An 18,930-nucleotide genomic window follows, 5' to 3' on the forward strand; every position below is an offset into this window, starting at 1 on the left:
TTCTTCTGCACTGGAAGCAGAGACTTGAAAATTCTGTATTGCATATGCTGTTGGATTTCTGTACCACTTGAATAGAAAAAGTATATCTGTGAAACCATTCTTTCAATGTGCTGCTGTTAGATACTAGAAACATCTGAAAAATGCATATATGAACCTATAGATGAGGAAAGTTAGCTGAAACCAGCAGAAGTTTTTATCAGAATGTCACCTTCCCCTTAGTGTTGAGAGAAAAACGAACTTTGAAGAAGTTCTGCTGGAAGATGCGAGGTGATTGGTCTGAATATCTATTACTGCCCTGAATCCAATGAATTTTGGTCTGCTGGAGGAGCTGTAGGTTTGCAAAAGAAAGATGGAGCATTTGCTCTGAATCAGCTGTCAGTATTTCAGCATACAATCTCAAAGCACCAGGCTTCCTTGGAGACTTCAAAAGGAAAAGGATACAGAAGAATAGCAGAGAGATATGATGGAGACCTTTATCTGTCAAGCATTAAATAATAACTACCTTATGTATGTGCAGTGTCATTCTTTGAACAGCAGTTACAAGCTAAGGGATGAGCTTCTGCAATGGAAGTTTCTTTTGAATTGCCCAAATAAGAAGGAACCTTTTGCCCCCAAATAATGTATAGAATTTGCTCACTGCATGGGCTGCAGTCCATACAGAGGTAGGCATGGCTGCAAAGGCTTAACCTTGCTGAATCACTGAGAGAGCTTATTCAAACTTTAAACCACACTTGGTATGGCAGAGCATGACTCATAGGTCCTTGGATGGAATAGCTACCAGTCTCAAACCTGAGAGTTTTATTTACAGCATAGTTAACTTAGAATAAGTTAGAATAAGTTAACTCTTTACTTAAGGAAAGCTCAGAATTGTTAATGAAACAGAGGAAATAGCAAACTTGAAAATATATCTCTTATTGAGTCCTTGCAGAGCAAGGTTTCCTCCAGCTTCTTCTAGAAAGCCCCTCTATTTAACAGCTTCCAGTGGCTTCCAGCATTGAAACAACCTCAGCAACTCCCTTTGGGGTCTCTAGGAAATCTTCTGTCACCTTTACACTTGCACGACAGTTTGCTCTGCAGAAGTCGGTTGCACTGTGGTAGAGTAATATCTCTCCATGCTTTCTCCCTGATTGCTCCACCAGTCTTCCAAAAGGTTCTTTCTGCTGCACCTCTCAGTGACTCTCATTTAGACGGATCTGCTTGATTCAGAGTGAAGCATTCCTTTCCAGTCACAACCCTTGGGGGGAAAAAAAAAGGCAATTATTCTTAATACTGATATTGCAAAGTGCAAACAAGCAAGTTCTGCAACGACGACCCAAACTGAATATATAGGGCCTTCTGTAGGAAGGCCCTGATTCATCAGAACACAACAGTGCATTTAGCACATGTTCTGTGGATTCTTGGCAGGACTTAATATTTGCATGTTGCTAAGCTGTGCTGAACGTGGCAATGCAAGTGCTGTCGTGGGGAAGACAACTATTTTAAGGTGTACCTTGGAGGCAGGATTGAGAAGGAAATTTCCTCCCTCTTGCTTATTAATAACAATAGTGTACTAATAAAAATCAGAAAGTGTATTTTATAACGTTTCTTATTACAAGTGGCTGGAAATATATAGAAGTCTAATTTTTTACCATTTTCTTCAAAATTATATAGAGTAAATGGTACAAAAAGCAATGTAAGTGTTAAAAAAGTACATATTCTGTAATTTTTGCTAATATCATATAGAAAGAGTTTTGAAGCAGTAAAAAAATTTTACCAAGAGGACTGGAACAGGAGCCAAGTATGAAAATAAACATCTTGTTACATTGAAGATCTAAATTTTTTGTTCTTCCATCCTTTTCAGGAATTATGGTTCCTGTAGCTTAAACATTTGGCATTATTATGCCTGTATTGCTGAGGTTTCACAGATGAATAATAGATTATGATCTTGTGAATTACATGGTAAAATGTTATCGGTTATATATTACCTTCTGGTTTCTTTTAGTTTTATCTCTTGAACAGCAACACAATCCTCATTGTCAACACATTTTTCTGATAGATAGATCTATTAATCCGTGTTTAAAATGCAGAGTTTCAAAATTAATCAAATTAAATAAAGGCATGGAGTATATTGATGATGTATGCTGGAAATAATCAAAAAGAATTTTAGGTGAAGTCACAAACCATTTCCAAATTTCTCAAAAGCTTGGATTTTTTTAAGTACAGTAATCATATAATAGATTTAATTCATCCATACCATATTTGCTTTTAGAAATAACACTGCCACAATCAATCAGCTGCAGCTTTCATATTTTTTTTACACTATTCATATTCACATGTACAAATTTGCAGGCATTAGTGTGTAAACCAGGATTCCAAAACAATAGACATAGAACTATTTTAAAACCCTCAATATGTAAGGACAAGAATTCAGACCTAATATCTCAAGGGGAAAAACTGGACCCCATCTTTTCCAGTGCTGAAGGACATTTATCAAATATCCCCACTGGATTGCACATCCCATGAGAGAGAAAGAGGAAGAGCAGCAGCCCTTGTGCAGGAGTCTGGGGATTAGAGATTCACCTGGAGTGCTGCAGTGACAGGAAATCTAGTACTTGCTTCAGTGATCTTTAAATGGTTTCATATTGGAGGTAATTAGTTTCACCTGAAAAGGCTGCTAGGGCTCTACCTCCAAAATAACCTCATGCTCACTGATAAGGATTTCTCCATGGGGATAGGAAGAGAGATGAGGTCTCATTTTGGCAGAGGACTGTTTTGAACAAGGGTTGCTTACAGAGAGCATTGTCTAACCCATGTATCTCCTGTTAAAGCATGAAAAGTTCTGGAGCTGACATCCCATTTCTGCACCACTGGTCACTGTGGCTCTGTACTGAGCCTATGCTAGTGGCCACAGATGCAGGCAGCTGATGTGGTGACCTGATGGGGGACACTGTGAATCAGTACTTGTCAGCCAGAGCTGTGTCCAGCCTATCATGGGGAATATAAAAACAGCCATGGAAAAAAACTTTTGTGTATAAAAATATTACCCATTAGGCATCAAAACGTTATCTAGCCAGGGACCCATGGTGCCTCTGCCCAAACACAGTTCACAAGGAAACAGACAACTGCTGGAGGCTGGACACAAGCTGTTTTGTGTAGAGGACCTCTACACCCAAGTAGGGTACCTCACCTCTCAGGGGTTGTGGCCCATGGACAACCCATGCTGGAGCAGAGACACACCTGAGGGCACTGCAGCACATCAATGTCCCAGGCCAGAGGAGGGATACTGAAGAAAAGGGCAGCAGAAACCATTAAGCACAGAGCAACAGAAGTGGTTAAGCACACAGTGACAGAAGAAACTATCACGCTACTCTCTCAGCTTCCTACACTGCCTGTCTCCTCATCACAAGAATTTTGATGGACTGAGTAGAATCCACAGCAAAAATAGGGAAAATTGAGATCAGGAAGTGTGGAGGATAGATGATTGTGTAAGTGTCTGCCTCAGTTATTTTCTTTTTTTTTTTTTTCAAAGCTGCAATAAGCAATGAGAGGTTTGGTTTTGTTTGCAGTAAATTAATTCAGTTAAGATTGCCTGACTCTAGACTTTTGCTCACAACAGAGTCCCAGGCACATAGAGGTGCCTCTTTCCAGCCTGGAGCTAAGCACCTGCTGACTCTTAGTACAGAATCATAACCAATACCCCTTCTCTGGGTATATTCCAATTATGTGGCCTCCTCTGGCAGCTCTAATTTTTCTCAGTTGCATTTTTAGGATTCTGATTTTCTCTATGCATTGCACACATAGACTTAGTGCCTGTCCTCGTGGGATGGGTGACAAGGCACTTGAAGGTCTGGTATTTACCATTCCTGTCCTTCTGTGATTAAGCCTGAGTTTCTGTCTGCATACCTACAGTACCTACCTAAGTACTTCTGGAACCATAAAAAATCCTTTGGAAAATGTACTGACAGTAATATGGAAAATGTTGTTCAGGAGTTTTAGAAAATGAAACCAGGCTAATTCTGAAAGCTTTAACTGTTGCTATATTTTATGCTAACTTTTGTTTTGTGGTTAGGCCTAGTAATGAGTGTTAAGGAATAGTTTAGCATATACCTGCCATACTGTAAGTTCTTGTTTGTGTTTTTTTTCCTGATCAGGTTCCTCAAAATAAAGAGAATTGGTTTTCAGAACTCTGGGGGTTTTTATTTGTTTTCCAGTGGGACCAAAGTTTTTCATTTAAAATTTTTTATCTTTAGTAGCTGGTGAATATAATCATTAAAGAGCAGTTGGGAGATTTCTACAAGATACATGTTCAATGACTAAGCAGAAGAGAAGCTTTAACTCCTGAGACAAGAGATATAATGCAAATCATTCTTGCTCCCTTTTATTTAGACCATTGTAAGGAAACAAAAGGTCTGCTTTATGAATGCAGTAACAGTGTATACTTTCCAGACATCTGCCTGTTCTTTGATTTCTACCTAGTGTGAGTCAGCTTCCTCTGTCTGCAAGGCTAGAAAGCGAGCTGTTGAATGAACAGTGATGCTTACTGCTGTTCAGAAAAGAGGTGTTAAAATATACAGCTTGCAACATTAAAATTTATCACTGTTTCACAAGAAGTAGGACAGATCCTTACTGTAGCTTCATTTTTCGTTAATATACAGGTGAAATAAACTTCTGCAATTAGGTTCTGTTTGAATAAACTTTTATCTCTATTTAAATAGGCTGTTTTATGGGCCAAACCTATGTTTAGTTACTTCTATTCTAGAAGTATTCTATTCAGAGATTGCTGTCTGGCCCTGCTTCTGACCTCTCTGTCTGACTCACTTTGAAGTGTGACAGGTATAGCTGGGTGACCAATCCTTGGTTTTGATCCTTATTCTGTGGGGTGACTAACATTTGATCACACAAATGTGTGATATCTGTATAATATCTAATAAAATATTGGAAAATCACCAGCGACACACAGAAAGAAATTCATTCTTGCATGCTTAGTTGGTATTCTGTAAGCAGATGACTAGAACATCAGCAGGCGATGTCAGAGGTAAAAGCAACCAGTTTCATGTTAACTAGAAGAGCATAGAGGGGTGATGCTGACAATGTGCTTCAGACGTAATCATCTAACTTAAGTGTAGTGCTGTGGCTTAGAAATGCTTTTTGTTTTGCTTTGGATTTGATGCTTTCAACCACAAGGTTTCGCTCTGAGCTGGGTAGCTGAACAGGAAACTTCAAACAGTAGTCTTGAATGTCTTCCCTGACATTGCATGGATGGTTCAGAAGAAGGGAAATATGTGAAAAGAGAGATGAGTCTGGTTTTGTTCGTTTCTATTGAAAAAATGGCATAAAATTCTTCTCAAAATGTGAAGCAAGATGGACTGGAGTTAAAGGGTTTATTGTTTAAAAGAATGGCATTGAGCAATTTCCAGCAGTGTAATACTTCACCATTATTAAAGGCTGATATAGTATTAAACATGTTAATCTCCTCAAACTGATTATTTCCAAAATGCTTCTTCTGTCTTTTCATCAGTTCTTGAAATATATAAAACTTAAAGCAAAAGTTAACAGGATCAGATGGAAACAAACCTTGAAGTTCTGTCAGGTAATTAAGCAGCTCTGGCTGTGTATGTCAGTATGTTCTGTTTGCGCTATTGTTTTGCTGTTCGATGACTCGTCACTTGACCACCCGCAGGATAGGCACGTATTCTGAAGGTGAACATCATTTGCAAAATTAGTCATAAAAAGCTTGCATATGCAAACTGTAATCTATGCATAAACATTGAACACCCCCTAAGTTCCGTGAAGGAATTTGTCTTTGCCAAATGTGTGATGAGCCTCTGAATTTAAATGAGCTTTCAGATCCCTACCCTGAAAAAACGTGACAGCGAAGCAGTGCTTCCAGGTAGCTTTAATGTTGTTTGGAGATGAAGGTGACCGGCTAGATGCTAGCTCTGCATTCACAGAGCTACTCAGCAGCAAATGAGCTGGGCACAACACTGTTTATTTAGCCTGAAAACCATTAAGTGTATTTCAGTCAAAAGCCTGCATTGACTGCACTGTTCTTGCAAAGCAAGCAAGTCACACCACTGATGTTTTGTCATTGCAAAATTGTTTGAAGACAACTCACCCCTTTCTGGAGGGATGGTTGGAACTCAGGGACAGGTTGGGGAGGGCAGCCCCTCACCCACAGGCAGAGGCTCCCTGGCAGCACCATGGGGGCTTGCCTGGCCCTTCCCTGGGCTTCACCCTGGCCCTGGCCCGATGCCGGCACTTGGGTGAACATCTCTCATCACCATGGTCTGAGCTGGTGACCTGGGCCTCCAGCAGCCAGCATGAGTCTGCCCACTGGCAGCCCTTTCTCAGGGCTCTCTTTCCTGTGGGAGCAGCTCCCAGACACCTGTGACTTGTCTTCTGCAAGATAACTTAATGAGGGCATTTGCATTCCACGGCTGAGGAAATAGTGAGGACTGAGAGGATGGTGCTTTCATTTCTCCTGTGTGTATTGATTTTCTGGTGTTGATATTCTGGCTCCTGGCATTATCTGCCTTGAAATTTCACCAAAAGGATCATCAAAACAAAACATCTTTCAGTGCCATGCTTGGGGATTTTAAAAAAAACTCAGTTTCCACGGGAAAAAAAAATAAATCAAGAATGAATGTTGTTAGCAATGGAGGGCCCTTTAGGAGAACAGACGAGAACAGATGAGAGTTCATAGTTCTGTCCTGAGGAGAGATGTTATCTGTGGCATAAAGTCTGTGCTAGCCGCAACTGGAAGCAAAAGCAGCAATTAGATATGTAAAAAAAGGGTTCAGTATGGTAAAAGTTGTGATATGTAGATTTCTAGATGTCAGGAAAAATCCTTAAACTGTGTCTGATTTTGTCAAGGTCAATAGCAGTGTTTTGGAGGTATTCAAAGAAAAAAGTCATCATAACGAAGGGGCTGCCACTAGACAAAAAAAATATGAACAATCAGTATGAAATAAAAGATGCTACTGTGATGGTTTTGCATTTGGAAAGAAATACAGTGATGTACTCAACAACTTGGTACAAAATCAAGTCATATGAAAATATTTTTCAGTTTTTAATGGGGAATAGGTTTGGGTTAAATAACTTTCCAAAATCAGAAGATTTCAGTAAGATGTTTGATGCAATGTGCACAGCGTAAAAGTACTGACACTCCCCATGAAAAGAGCACAGTCTAATGGATTTTGATTGGAGTAACTGGAAATTAGCAGTGGAGATGTTCAATGAATTGGCATATGTTTCATGTTCTGCAAGAACCACATCTTCTTGTTTATGCTATTATGTATTTTGTATTAATGATCTAGGAGGTATGTGAAGACGTTCATAGGCAACCATTTTTGCAGAAATCACAAATATTGGTCTGACAGTAAATACTGTAATATGGAATACTTTATAAATTATATTAATCAAGAGAGTTTATAATAACTGTCTGAAGAGTCATAATTCTAGAAGCAAAGAGTATGGGTCAGAGCTAGAATATTTCAAGGCTGCAACTTCGAAAAATATTTTGGAGACAATAGGAGACATGAAACGGCAGACAGGGAACTCCAGGAATGTTACAGCAGAAAGTTGTGCAGTATAAATCATGGACATATTGAAGAGAATAAAGCAGGGGGGTAGGTGTGTGCATGTCTTTGTTTAGTGGAGCAAAATTTTAGGATTTGTGTCAAAAAAACTTTGAAAAATGATTGAAGGCTGTTTAGGTTTTTGAGAAGAGAGTGTAGAAAATACTGAGGAGCAAGAGATTTTTGGAGCTGTTTACCTGATCAAAGTTAACTGTGTTTACAAGGAACAGGGTATGGACATTAATCTTGAGCTGAGAAAGATATAACAGGGCCAAGACTTCAAAGTAAGAAATACACAACACATTTTAACAGTTTTTAACAGTTTTAACAGTTCAGCTAACTAACAACTAGAAAAAACTGCAGAGGAGTTGATGAATTCTTCACCTCTTTATGTCTCTGTAATCAAGATTGAATACCTTTCTCGGTGTGTATGAATAAAATTGATTTATTGGTCTTAGCACAGCTAATAAGATTGGTGGAGATTACTAACATAGGCTAAATTTAAGGGGATAATAGCGTGTAATTTTTAAAAATCATCTCCTCTCACAGTCAAGAATCCAAGTTAGCTTGAAGAAAAAGCAATTTACAACTATTTATCCTTGTAGGTGTATTTAAGAGAATGATCATGAGCTCTGGGTGAACAGTACCATAATTTGACAAACAAGTACCCTGTTGATCCCCATCTCTATCAGATTCATAGCTGTTTCATCATTTTGTGATCAGGAGTCACAAGATTCCTTTCCTGTAGGTTATCTCTTTATACATTTCAAGGGCAGTTGAAAATTTAATTATATTTATTAATTATTTGTTATTTGTTTATTTGTTAACTTTGTTGTGAAGCGGAATGCATGTAAGGCTAATTGCTTCTTGAGCTCTTACTGCTGACTTCCTGACCTGTTTTGTCAAACTTGCTAAATAGATGATTAAACATATGCCAGAGGAATCTGAAAACAAAATCCAACCCACAGGAAATCAGATTTCATTATGATTCTATGATTCAGTGCCTTAAATGACATTGAAAGGGACAAAAATATCCCTATATGGGATTACAGGGACAAAACTATTCCTATAGTCCTTTACTGATCTACAAATATATAATTTTTCTGCAGGGTGCTTGAACATCAGAAGAAGCTTAACAACAAAGATGGACATTTCTTCCAGTAAGACCAAGATTTAGGCCTGCAGTTCCCTCCATAGAAAACAGAGAGAGAGAGAAAGGGAGAGGGAGAGAGAGAGAGATGCTCCCTCAGGAATTCAGTATTAGATTCTGTGAATTGCCTTGAAGGAGTGTTTCTCTCTACTGAGAGTAAGGCACTAAGCTAATTTTAATGTAGTGAGTCATATCAGACTACTTTTATTTCTCCATGTCATTCTGTTGTCAATATTATTCAAGAGATCAGACTAGATGGAAGAGTATTTGGCCTTTAAATCTATAAATTCTTAGAATTATTCTGCAGTAAAGAGTTGCTAGTTGTGTAATCCTGTACATGTGAGTGAATCAGTATTGGTAGTTTACATAACAAAACAGGAATGAGCAAATAAATAAACTGTTATTGCCTCAAGCCAAGAAGAGGTTGATTTGTGAAACATGCACTTTAAAAAATGTACTGTACCAAGCATTTGAGGATATTTTGTTTGTTTGCTGCATAGCAGCATCATGATACTATGCAAGATACTCAAACACAATTGCCACCTTGCAGAATACAACAGACTCCTGTGTTCTTTAAATGAACCAAACTAACTTTAACTAAACAAGTTTATCAAGCTGTAGAGGAATGATGTGTAACTGCGAATCACTCCTAAAGTCATCTATATAATTCAGGGAAAATTCTGAAAATTCTGAATCAACTTAGATATGAGATTGAGAGAAGAGAACTCAAATAACAGTGTGACATATACCATGGAAAATCTTCGGTTGGAGAATCCAGAGAGGATGTGTACTTGCTATCCTTCTACTGGGATCCAGAGGAAGAAGAGAGAAGTACTTTACCCTACAGTATTGAAAGGCGATATAACATTGTATTCAGTACAGATTGTGAGCTCTGTCTTTTAGCCCTAGGACTTAAAAGATCTCAGCTACAAGTGACTTGAGTGGTTGAGAGGAGAGCAATTGGTTTTGATGCTTCAATTATGTTCTTTTAAGCCACCGGTGATGACAAAACAGGAAGGAAGAGATGTTCTTAAGTGCTATGCGTATCTTTGGATCTTTTAGCAAAAAGAGAGGGAACAAGCAAGCATTTTGCATTTGTCTAGCTGACTAGCCCAGTCACAGTCTTCATAAGAAGTTAAGATTCAATTTCTTTCACAATTGTCTTTTAGTGAAAGAAATGAAAATTAACAATCCACGTTATCACACAAGTGATAACTTCAGGATTGAAATGCGAGCGCTTGCAGCCTGCATGACGGAGAGGGTGGCTGAAGGCTCTAGGTGCAAGCTGGGCATGGCAAAGTATTCTACAGTGCTGCACCAATTGCAGTTCTCTAAAGCCACCTCTGGTTGCAACCTTCTCTTTTGTACAGTGGAAACAGAGGAAGGAAAACATTCTTTGGAGGGAATTCTGGTGTGGTGAACAGCTTCACCAGGATGCTTAAGCAGACTGGAATAGTGGTCTGGTCTGGAGAGAAAAAGGAGGGGAAATATTCCATCTCTCCTGATGGCCCCTCTCTTTTTTCCCTTCTCTCATATGATTCTTTGGCTTGTAGTTGACTTTACAGTTCTTCCTATGAAAACTTTTTCTCTTGCTTTTTCTCTTGCTTCCTTGAAAACCTTTGCTGCTTTTTCCTATGACCTTTGTCCAACCTTTCTGGGTTTCAGACACATAAGCAGTAACCTAACGTTGAGTGTCTGCATCACTGTGTGTCTGGAATTATAACAGTCATAGGAAGATTGTGAACTAGCTTGCATTTACTAGCCATGGTACAACAGGAGTATGGTAATGTCCAATTGTAGCTCAGAGCATTCACCTCTTCATTAACTGTGTAATAATAATTATTAACAAGTGCTGACCCATCCAGTACATCACAAAATAACAATTTTTTCTGTTAGATAAAGATCAAGTCGGAAGAATAAGCTTTCATTATGGAAAAAAAAAAATCTGTTGTTTGTACAGATATTTTTTCCGTATTAGCAAAATGCCTCCACCAAGAACCAGTTCAAATGAAACATTGCCAGTGAACATAAGCAATGAAAATACATCGATCTCTTGGAAGTAAACTTGCTAAAATGCCTTAACATACTAAATAAAACTTTCTTTTAAAAAACAAAGTTACATTAACATTTTGATGAAAAGTCAATTGTATATGTCCTTCTCAGTTGCAATGTGTCAAATCTGAGATCCTAGCAGTAGGAAAATAGTACTTCTTATTTTATTCTTGCCTAATTAGTGAGGCTACAAACAGGTATGCTTTACCTTGAATGTTTACTTCATGAGTAACTGTTTATGTGATATGCCTTAGTATGCAAAATAAAGAACAGTCCATACCTATGTGAATCAAAATTATTTTTAGATCTCATCAGAGTGGAAAAAAAAAGAAAATTTTTAGTTCAGTATTTACTTAGCGACAAAGCAAGATTCTGTCTTGATTCACTGAAATAAAGGTTTTTTACAAAGTATGTGTAGGATCAGTTTCACAGGGCCTCATATAACTTAGTGCTATGCTTACAAGTGCACAAATGGTATGAGGAATGTGAAGTTTTCCTTATATATGAGAGATAGCTGAGGTAGCTGCAAATATTCGAAGAGTCTGTAGCCCTGTATTGTCATGCTCTACTCAAGGTCATTAGACCTGAACAGAAGTAATTATCCCAGGCAGAGAATTGGATTAATGGTTGCATTTCTTTGGTACCTTCATGAATAGAACTGCAAACTCTGCAAAAATACACGTTGTGAAACAAAGAGAATGCATCATTCTGAGTAACACCTGCAGATCATGCACATTTTGAGATCATCATTTCTTCTGGCTTAGCTGTCTCTCTCTCTGACTCTGACTAAGGCTTTTCCAGATGCCTTCCCTCTCCTCACTGGCTCAGGGTTCTAGTTTTTGTGCATAGCCAGAATTAGTCTCTCTGCTCTTTTTCAGTTTCAAGATGGAGTATGATCAAAGAAAGAAGGGTTTTTTTTCAGAGTTCTTGTTGATCTGTTTTCCAGAGAAATAGGGCCTGAGTTTAAAGCTGTCACAAGTAAAATGGGCAAAATGAAAATGTACTGATGTAAGAGACCTTTGCAAAAGGAAGACCATAATGCCAACAAATGATGAAAAACATGTAGGGTTTGGGGTTCTTTTAGTATTCAATTTGCTTTTAAGTTAATATTTTAAAAAAATATTTTGTCAAATGCAGTAATAAAGTAAGGGGACAGTACATATCAAAATGGTCTGCAAAATTTCAAGATTTGCAATAGTCCATGTCTGTATTTTATCTTTTATTTTCAGTCTAACAACTGCTAAAATTATAGCTAAACATTTAAAATACATTAAAAAAGAGATTTAGCCTATTCTACATGAATTAGACTGCATTTCCCTTAAAGTCCTCTGAACTGGCCTTGCAGCTCTTGTTTTATTTGCTGCGTACTGCTCAGATATTGAATAGATTACTGTACATAACTTCTTCTGATATTAAGTTTAGCTTAAGCTTTTTCTAACCTTGAAGAAGCTAGGTATTACTTGGAAGCATGTATATATTCCTGTCATATTCTTCAAGGAACTGATTAACTTTGGAGGCCATACCAGGTCTGAGTGCAAACCTCATCAGAATGTTCTACAGTATTGACAATAATGGTGCCTTGCACAGTGTTGCTACCGTACTAATTTTATTCTCCTTAAAGAAATTGTGGACATTTCATTTTAAACTTTAGGAGCGTCTTCTACTTTCTTTACTGCCTGCTCACATTGCCATGGAAATGAAAGCAGAGATCATTCAGAGGTTGCAAGGTCCGAAGGCGGGTCAGCTGGAAAACACCAACAACTTCCACAATTTGTATGTCAAAAGGCACACCAATGTAAGGTATTGTACTGTAACAAAATGTATCAACAACATTCAGAAAAAAAATGAAAAGAAAGTGTTAAGTGAGCAATTAAAAAAGCAAACCTTTTAATATGATTTTCAACAATTTAATGTTTATTATCTGTTAATCTGATCAAATGCTGACAATTCCATGTTCCAGAAAGTCACAAAGGTGATGATAAAATGAAGTTGTTTAGAAAAAGCCACACATTAACAGGCTCTTTTCATGTCTTCTTGGTCTGTTCAACCTGGAGGAGACTGAGGGGAGACCTCACAGCAGTCTACAATTTCCTCCTGAGGGGAAGAGAAGGGGCAGACACTGATTGACCAGTGACAGGACCCAAGGGAATGGCTTGAAGTTGTATCAGGGGAGGTTTAGGTTGGATATTAGAAAAAGGTTCTTCACCCTGAGGGTGGTTGGGCCCTGGAACAGGCTCCCCAGGGAAGTGGTCACAGCACCAAGCCTGACAGAGTTCAAGAAGCGTTTGGATGATACTCTCAGGCACCTGGTGAGACTCTTGGGGGTAGTCCTGTGCAGGGCCAGGTGTTGGACTCGATGATCCTTGTGGGTCCCTTCCAACTCGGCAGATTCTGTGATTCTGTGATTTTTCAAATTAAAATACTAAATCTTGCTTTCATGTATACCAGTCAAAATTGTAATTCACGTCAGTTGTATTAATTTGATTTTGTAGTTTTCTTAACTGGAACGATTTCTCAGGCTTTATATCATGTAAATAGAGACAGCTGTATGACATATGTATTTTACAAAGTACCTGAGAAAAAAATATTCTGAAGGATCCAGTTATTTATTAATTCTAAACTTTAGTAGTTAGAAAAATAACTCACCATTTATTTCAGACATTCTTCTTTACAATTTCTTTTGCGTGGCTTTTTGATTGGACAAGTTAGTTTGAATTACATTCTTAGATATTTTAATACACTAACAAATATAGGTACAGAATGTCTATAAATACCTGTAAATATAGGTATACTATAAAGGTAATACTTGAGAAGATAATACCTATAAAGATCAGTATAGGTATATATTACCTATAATGCCTATTATTACCATAGCACCTATTTAGGTAAATGTAGGTTTGCCTATAAATGTAGTTGTATTTATTGCTCTTCATTTAGCAGTGGCTGTTTTGGGTACAGGCATACCCCTGTGAAGTCCAGAATGCTTACGCTCAGGTTTAGCTGTTGTTTGATAAATCTGAGTCCTGCAGAAGGAAACTGTGACCAAGATTCTGTTCAATTCTGTTTCTGTCTAGCATCTTGTATGCTGATATTGTGGGATTCACTCGCTTGGCCAGTGACTGCTCACCAGGGGAATTGGTGCACATGCTAAATGAGCTGTTTGGCAAGTTTGATCAGATTGCAAAGGTGAGTTTCTATGGGCTGCTACTGTTAGTTTAAGTAAGTAAGTCATCTTTAAAATATTTTTTTCTTGTCGAGATCTTCAAGCAGTATTTCTGAGACTTTGGCAGGAAGATTGGATTTGAAACATGAAGGAGAAAACTCTGGCTCTGGTCTGAGTGCATCAGTGTATTTCTATCAGTGTGACAGTCTGTGAAACTCAAGATAGCTCTCTCTAATAGGACCAATAGAGACAGCCTATGAAGACCAGTAAAGCTTAATGGCAGATGAATACTTCTTTCAATAGCTTTTTTACAATAACAAGGATTATGAAACTCAAGAGAGAAAAGTGTTAGTTTTCTGATCTCTGGAAAAGCATTTAAGAGACTGGAGGAGGAGAGAGACAATATTGATTGAAGCAATTTTAATCACTGACCGCAGCCTCTTGATTACTCAAGGAAAGAATAAAAAGCAAGTAGAAAATTTTCTTCTGTTTATTTAGGTGCTATTTTTAAAAAATTACATCAAACTTTATGTGTGAAGGTGAAATCAGAAACACCAGAGCATATAAAAATTTCCTGAGTTATTAGTTCAAAAACTATTGTCCAGTATTAGTTTTAAAAACATAAAAACCTTTACATTAAAATACGTTGAATTATAGAAATACTATTATGACTGGTAGTTTCTGGAAGTATTCCATAGTACATCTTCAAAGATGTAAATGTTGGAAGGCTAGGTCTTTTGATTTCATATTTCAAACAAAAAGGCTTTATTTTGATTGAGAATAGGATAGTTTGGCCCAGTTTTTTAATCTCAGCTCTGTACAACTGCATATATATGTATTGCAGTGTATGTACTTCCCAATTGTGCCCCTTAAGGACCATAACAGGTGGAGGGCTCATCTACTCAAAACCCTAATAGCACTTCTGTTTTAGCAAGCCAAATCCTTCTCTACTGAAACAAGATTAAGTAGAATTTGCTAACATCATTTAAATCAGACTTTGTAACAGTAACCCTACATTTATGTATTTCAAGTTGAAAGTGACCATCTCACCTTGCTTTTTCCTCTAGGAAAATGAATGTATGAGAATTAAAATCTTAGGTGACTGCTATTACTGTGTTTCTGGACTACCTATATCTCTTCAAAATCATGCCAAGAATTGTGTGAAAATGGGACTGGACATGTGTGAAGCCATTAAGTAAGTGCCAAACTTATTGTTAAATATTCAACAATAAAAATCTCTCTTTTATCTGTATCTGTGCTACTGGTTGACACATTCAGGCCTGCAGTAGTTGGTGTGTTTCACTGAAAGGTCCAGTGTGGTTATCTTGAACTCGACCTCAACAAAGAAATGTTTTAAAATGTTGTGTTGTGCAAGGCTATGTCATCACTACACCATAAAGATGATTAATGGCCTGGAACAGTGCTCATATGAGGAAAGGCTGAAAGAACTGGGACTGTTCAACCTGGAGGAGAGAAAGCCAAAGGGAAAAATCTCATCGTTGTATTTAAGTACCTGAAGTGAGAGCACAAAGAAAATGTAACCAGGCTGTTCAGTGGTGCCCAGTGACAGACCTGGAGGCAATGGGCACAAACTGAAACACAGGAGGTTTCCTCAGAACTTCGGGAAACACTTTTTTTCATTGTGAGGGCCACTGAGCACTGGCATGGGTTGCCTAGGGAGGTTGTAGAGTTTCCAGCCTTGGAGATGCTCAAAATCCAACTGGTACAGCCCTAAGCAACCTGCTTTGGCTGTGATTTAAACAGAAGGATGAACTAGGCAATCTCTAGATGTCCCTTCTGAGCTCAAGTATTCTGTAATTCTGTAATTATAAGATGGTAAATATCCCAATAGACATCACTTAACACTTTGAAGCTTGGCTTTTTTGCAGAGTCGTGATGCTGCCACCCACCTGTGAGTCAAACAGCTGTGAGAAGCCAGAGCTCCTGGCTCCTCCTATGTTTGGAAATCAGTGGTGCTGGTCAGGAGCTGTTACCTGTCCACAATTAAGATACCTCACAGCCCTTAGCCTGTGGAGTGATATTGAGCATGTCCACCAAAGACATTTTTAATGGCTTAGAGATTTCTGGACTGAGACCTATTTCCCATGTTGTTAGATAAGCAATATGTGTACCTTACTAAACCCCATGTTTAGGTTTAATTTCACCTTTTCTCTATAGATGAGGACTTCCTGAAACATTTGTTTCAGTCAACACATTGAGGTACTATAGAGAATTCTGTGCTTATCAACAGTATTTTGAATTTCTGGGTTACTCTGTATATCTCTTTTTTTTTTCCCCGTAAAAATTGTGCCCGTTCTGTCTTTGAAACAGAAAACAGAGCAAAGTATTTGTGAATCATAATATGATTGCATTTGAAATAGCAGTTGTAACTTATTTCAAGTAACTCAGGTAATAACAGGAGACTTGATATGCTTGTGAAAAAGAAATATGGTTGTATCTGATGGATTAACATTTGTAAGACAGCTGAGGATACAGCTACTGGGACACTTGAAGAATCCTCTAGCTTATTATTGAAGAGTAGGTTGGGAACGGATTATAGACAACTGTAGCAGTTGTGGTGATGATGGCACTTCAAAGTCTTGCAAAAGGGCAGCTTTACCCCCTCTCAGCTCTACACCTGACTGCTATCAGAACTCTCAATGCAGAGCTGAAATAACTCCTGTAAGCTACCTGCCCTGTCTGAGTTCTACCACCACATTTCAGGGATGTCTGCATATCATGCTGAAGGATCTTAAACCTGACTACACTGAAACTTCAGCTCAGTGTTGTAGTTTATTTGTTAAGTGAGTGTCTTATTCTGTTAGCTTATTCAGAAAACATTTTGTGAGGAAAGAACAATTAAAAAGCCTTCCATGTCTTTTTTTTTCTTCTTTTTTTTTTAACCAGGGTCAGAAAATTATACTTAAAATAATTGTCTGTAATTCATACCTGAAGTTATTTTTAGGTTTTAGAGATTAAACTATTGCAAATGACTACTTATAGCAGTTATAATTAGTGGCACAAATGTCTTTTCTGTAGAAAAACTAAGTTTTCTTTGACTAAAATTACGGTAAATCTAGGTGAGCTACACTTTGCAAAAGCATGTATCATGTGGAGGTCTGGATATTTGGGAGTCAGTACAGAAATCAGGTTGCTGCATTTTCTAAAATGTGGGGGTTTTTTTCATCCATATGTGGTTGTACCTTACATTGCGTCCAAAAAGCCCGTTTTTTAGATGGTACTTGGAGTACTTCTTGACAAGCTTTAAAATGTACAGATTTGGTTGTCTCTTCAGTTTTTTTCACTAGATTCTTTCTCTTTTTCACTTAGACATACTAGACCAATACTATAATTAAAACATTTGCTTCCCTAGCATATTAGGAACTAAAGCTACCATCCCTTCAGTAGAGCAGGTGGTAAAAGAGTGTCAGTCCTGAAGTTCTGACCCACTCTCTTCATTGGCTTAAAAATGTTGGATTTTTTTCCCCAGCCTAGAATGAAAGCTTTCTGATTTAGATTTCAAAAGACCTGTATGCTGTGTGAGAAATGTGAGTTGAAAGTATTTGCATAGTTTCTGATCAGCCTGTTTCTTTGTTACTTAAGAGAAAAAAGTATAGGAAGCTGGTGGAAAAACAATGCTAAGCTCAAACCATAAAATACCCTTCATGAAGAACTGAAAGTATAATATCACACATCATAATGCAGCGTTTTACTTGAGCTCAGAGAGCAATCTGTCAGATTCTCACACTTCAGAACTTCCCAGTTTTCTTGGAAATAACTTTCTGCTCAAGCTGCCATCAAGTATGTTCATTGTTAATGCTGTATGATCAGGTTCTGCTTGGTAAGAGCAGCCTTATAGACTAGAAAATTGTATGTTAGTTGTATAGCATATATGATCTGACTTTATTATTGTAGTCGGAAATCACAACGCTCCCATAGATGCCTCATTACCACAGCCTGTTTACAGAAGAAGTGAGGAATCTGTACCCTTTGCTTTCAAATGCTTTTGAAGTATTATGTCAAGTGTAACAACCTGCCACGAAATTGCTGATTATTAATCAACTCCATATTTTGTTGTATAATTGCTTCATCTTTGTATAGAAGCATCTACTGACATACTTCTGTGCTCTGTAAAATGAGAAGTAGTAGTACTCTTGCTGTTGGAAGTGTGTAACTCAATATGTTTGACTCTATCTAAAATATCTTTTTTGCCAGATACAAATTTTTGCTATATTCACTCACTGAGATACAAACTGCCCCTTCAGTGTGTAAGCTACTGAAATAGAGGAGTTTGCTGTTTAGATTAACAAATCTGTATAGATTTTACCACCTGAGTATGGTTTCAGTTCCAGTTCTCTTTGAAGCAAAAAAGAGGAATTCTGCCAAATTGATGGGTGATCTGTAGTACAAAGTCTTATTCATTCTGGTTATCTAATGATGTGTAGCTCCATTTTGAGCAATTCAGCCTCACTATGCTATGGATTGTTTCCATTTAAATGTGGATCATAGTCCCATTGATTAATTTCTTTGCTACTCTGCACTATGTTGGAACAAATCCAATGTTTCTTGTAGTCTGCAGCCTGCTTGCCCAGGAGTGGGATGCTCACCCTATCAACCATAGATGCCAGTGCTGCCTGCGATGTTGAGAGCCAGCCACCTTAACTGGGTTCTTTAAGGCTAGAGCTTGTCTGTTAAGGCAAAATATGTTTATTTGTGAATATATGGGTTGTTTTCCTTCAGCCCAAACTCCACTCCTTTGTCTCTCTGGTGCCTTCCTGTTTCTCAGCCACATGTTTCTCAAAGACTATCTTTGATTTGGTAGCATGAAATGAGTTCCATTTCAGAGGAAAGTAAAAGAAACTGTTGGATGAGATGGTTATACCATTTTGAATGTTAGATACAAAATAAAATAGTTTTTTAGGTATGTTTTCACTCCTGTAGGTCTAATCCCAGAGGAAAATATGCTTTTAAAATTAGCAATTTAGAGGGGAATAAATGCTCAAGGCTCA

The 18,930-nt window shown here is 37.8% G+C and overlaps 1 protein-coding gene across 2 annotated transcripts in view; it reads left to right on the forward strand.

The window, feature by feature from the left end:
- Positions 1-18,930, forward strand: part of ADCY2 (adenylate cyclase 2) — a 214,342-nt gene that overhangs the window by 125,384 nt on the left and 70,028 nt on the right. For both annotated transcript variants that reach the window (XM_064660924.1, XM_064660933.1), the window contains 3 exons: positions 12,410-12,558; positions 13,833-13,944; positions 14,989-15,116. In XM_064660924.1, coding sequence (XP_064516994.1) covers positions 12,410-12,558; positions 13,833-13,944; positions 14,989-15,116 — 389 coding nt within the window. The remainder of the gene's footprint in view (positions 1-12,409; positions 12,559-13,832; positions 13,945-14,988; positions 15,117-18,930) is intronic.

This window comes from Pseudopipra pipra, chromosome 1 (assembly GCF_036250125.1).
Source record: "Pseudopipra pipra isolate bDixPip1 chromosome 1, bDixPip1.hap1, whole genome shotgun sequence".
In the NCBI taxonomy this organism is placed as follows: Eukaryota; Metazoa; Chordata; class Aves; order Passeriformes; family Pipridae; genus Pseudopipra; species Pseudopipra pipra.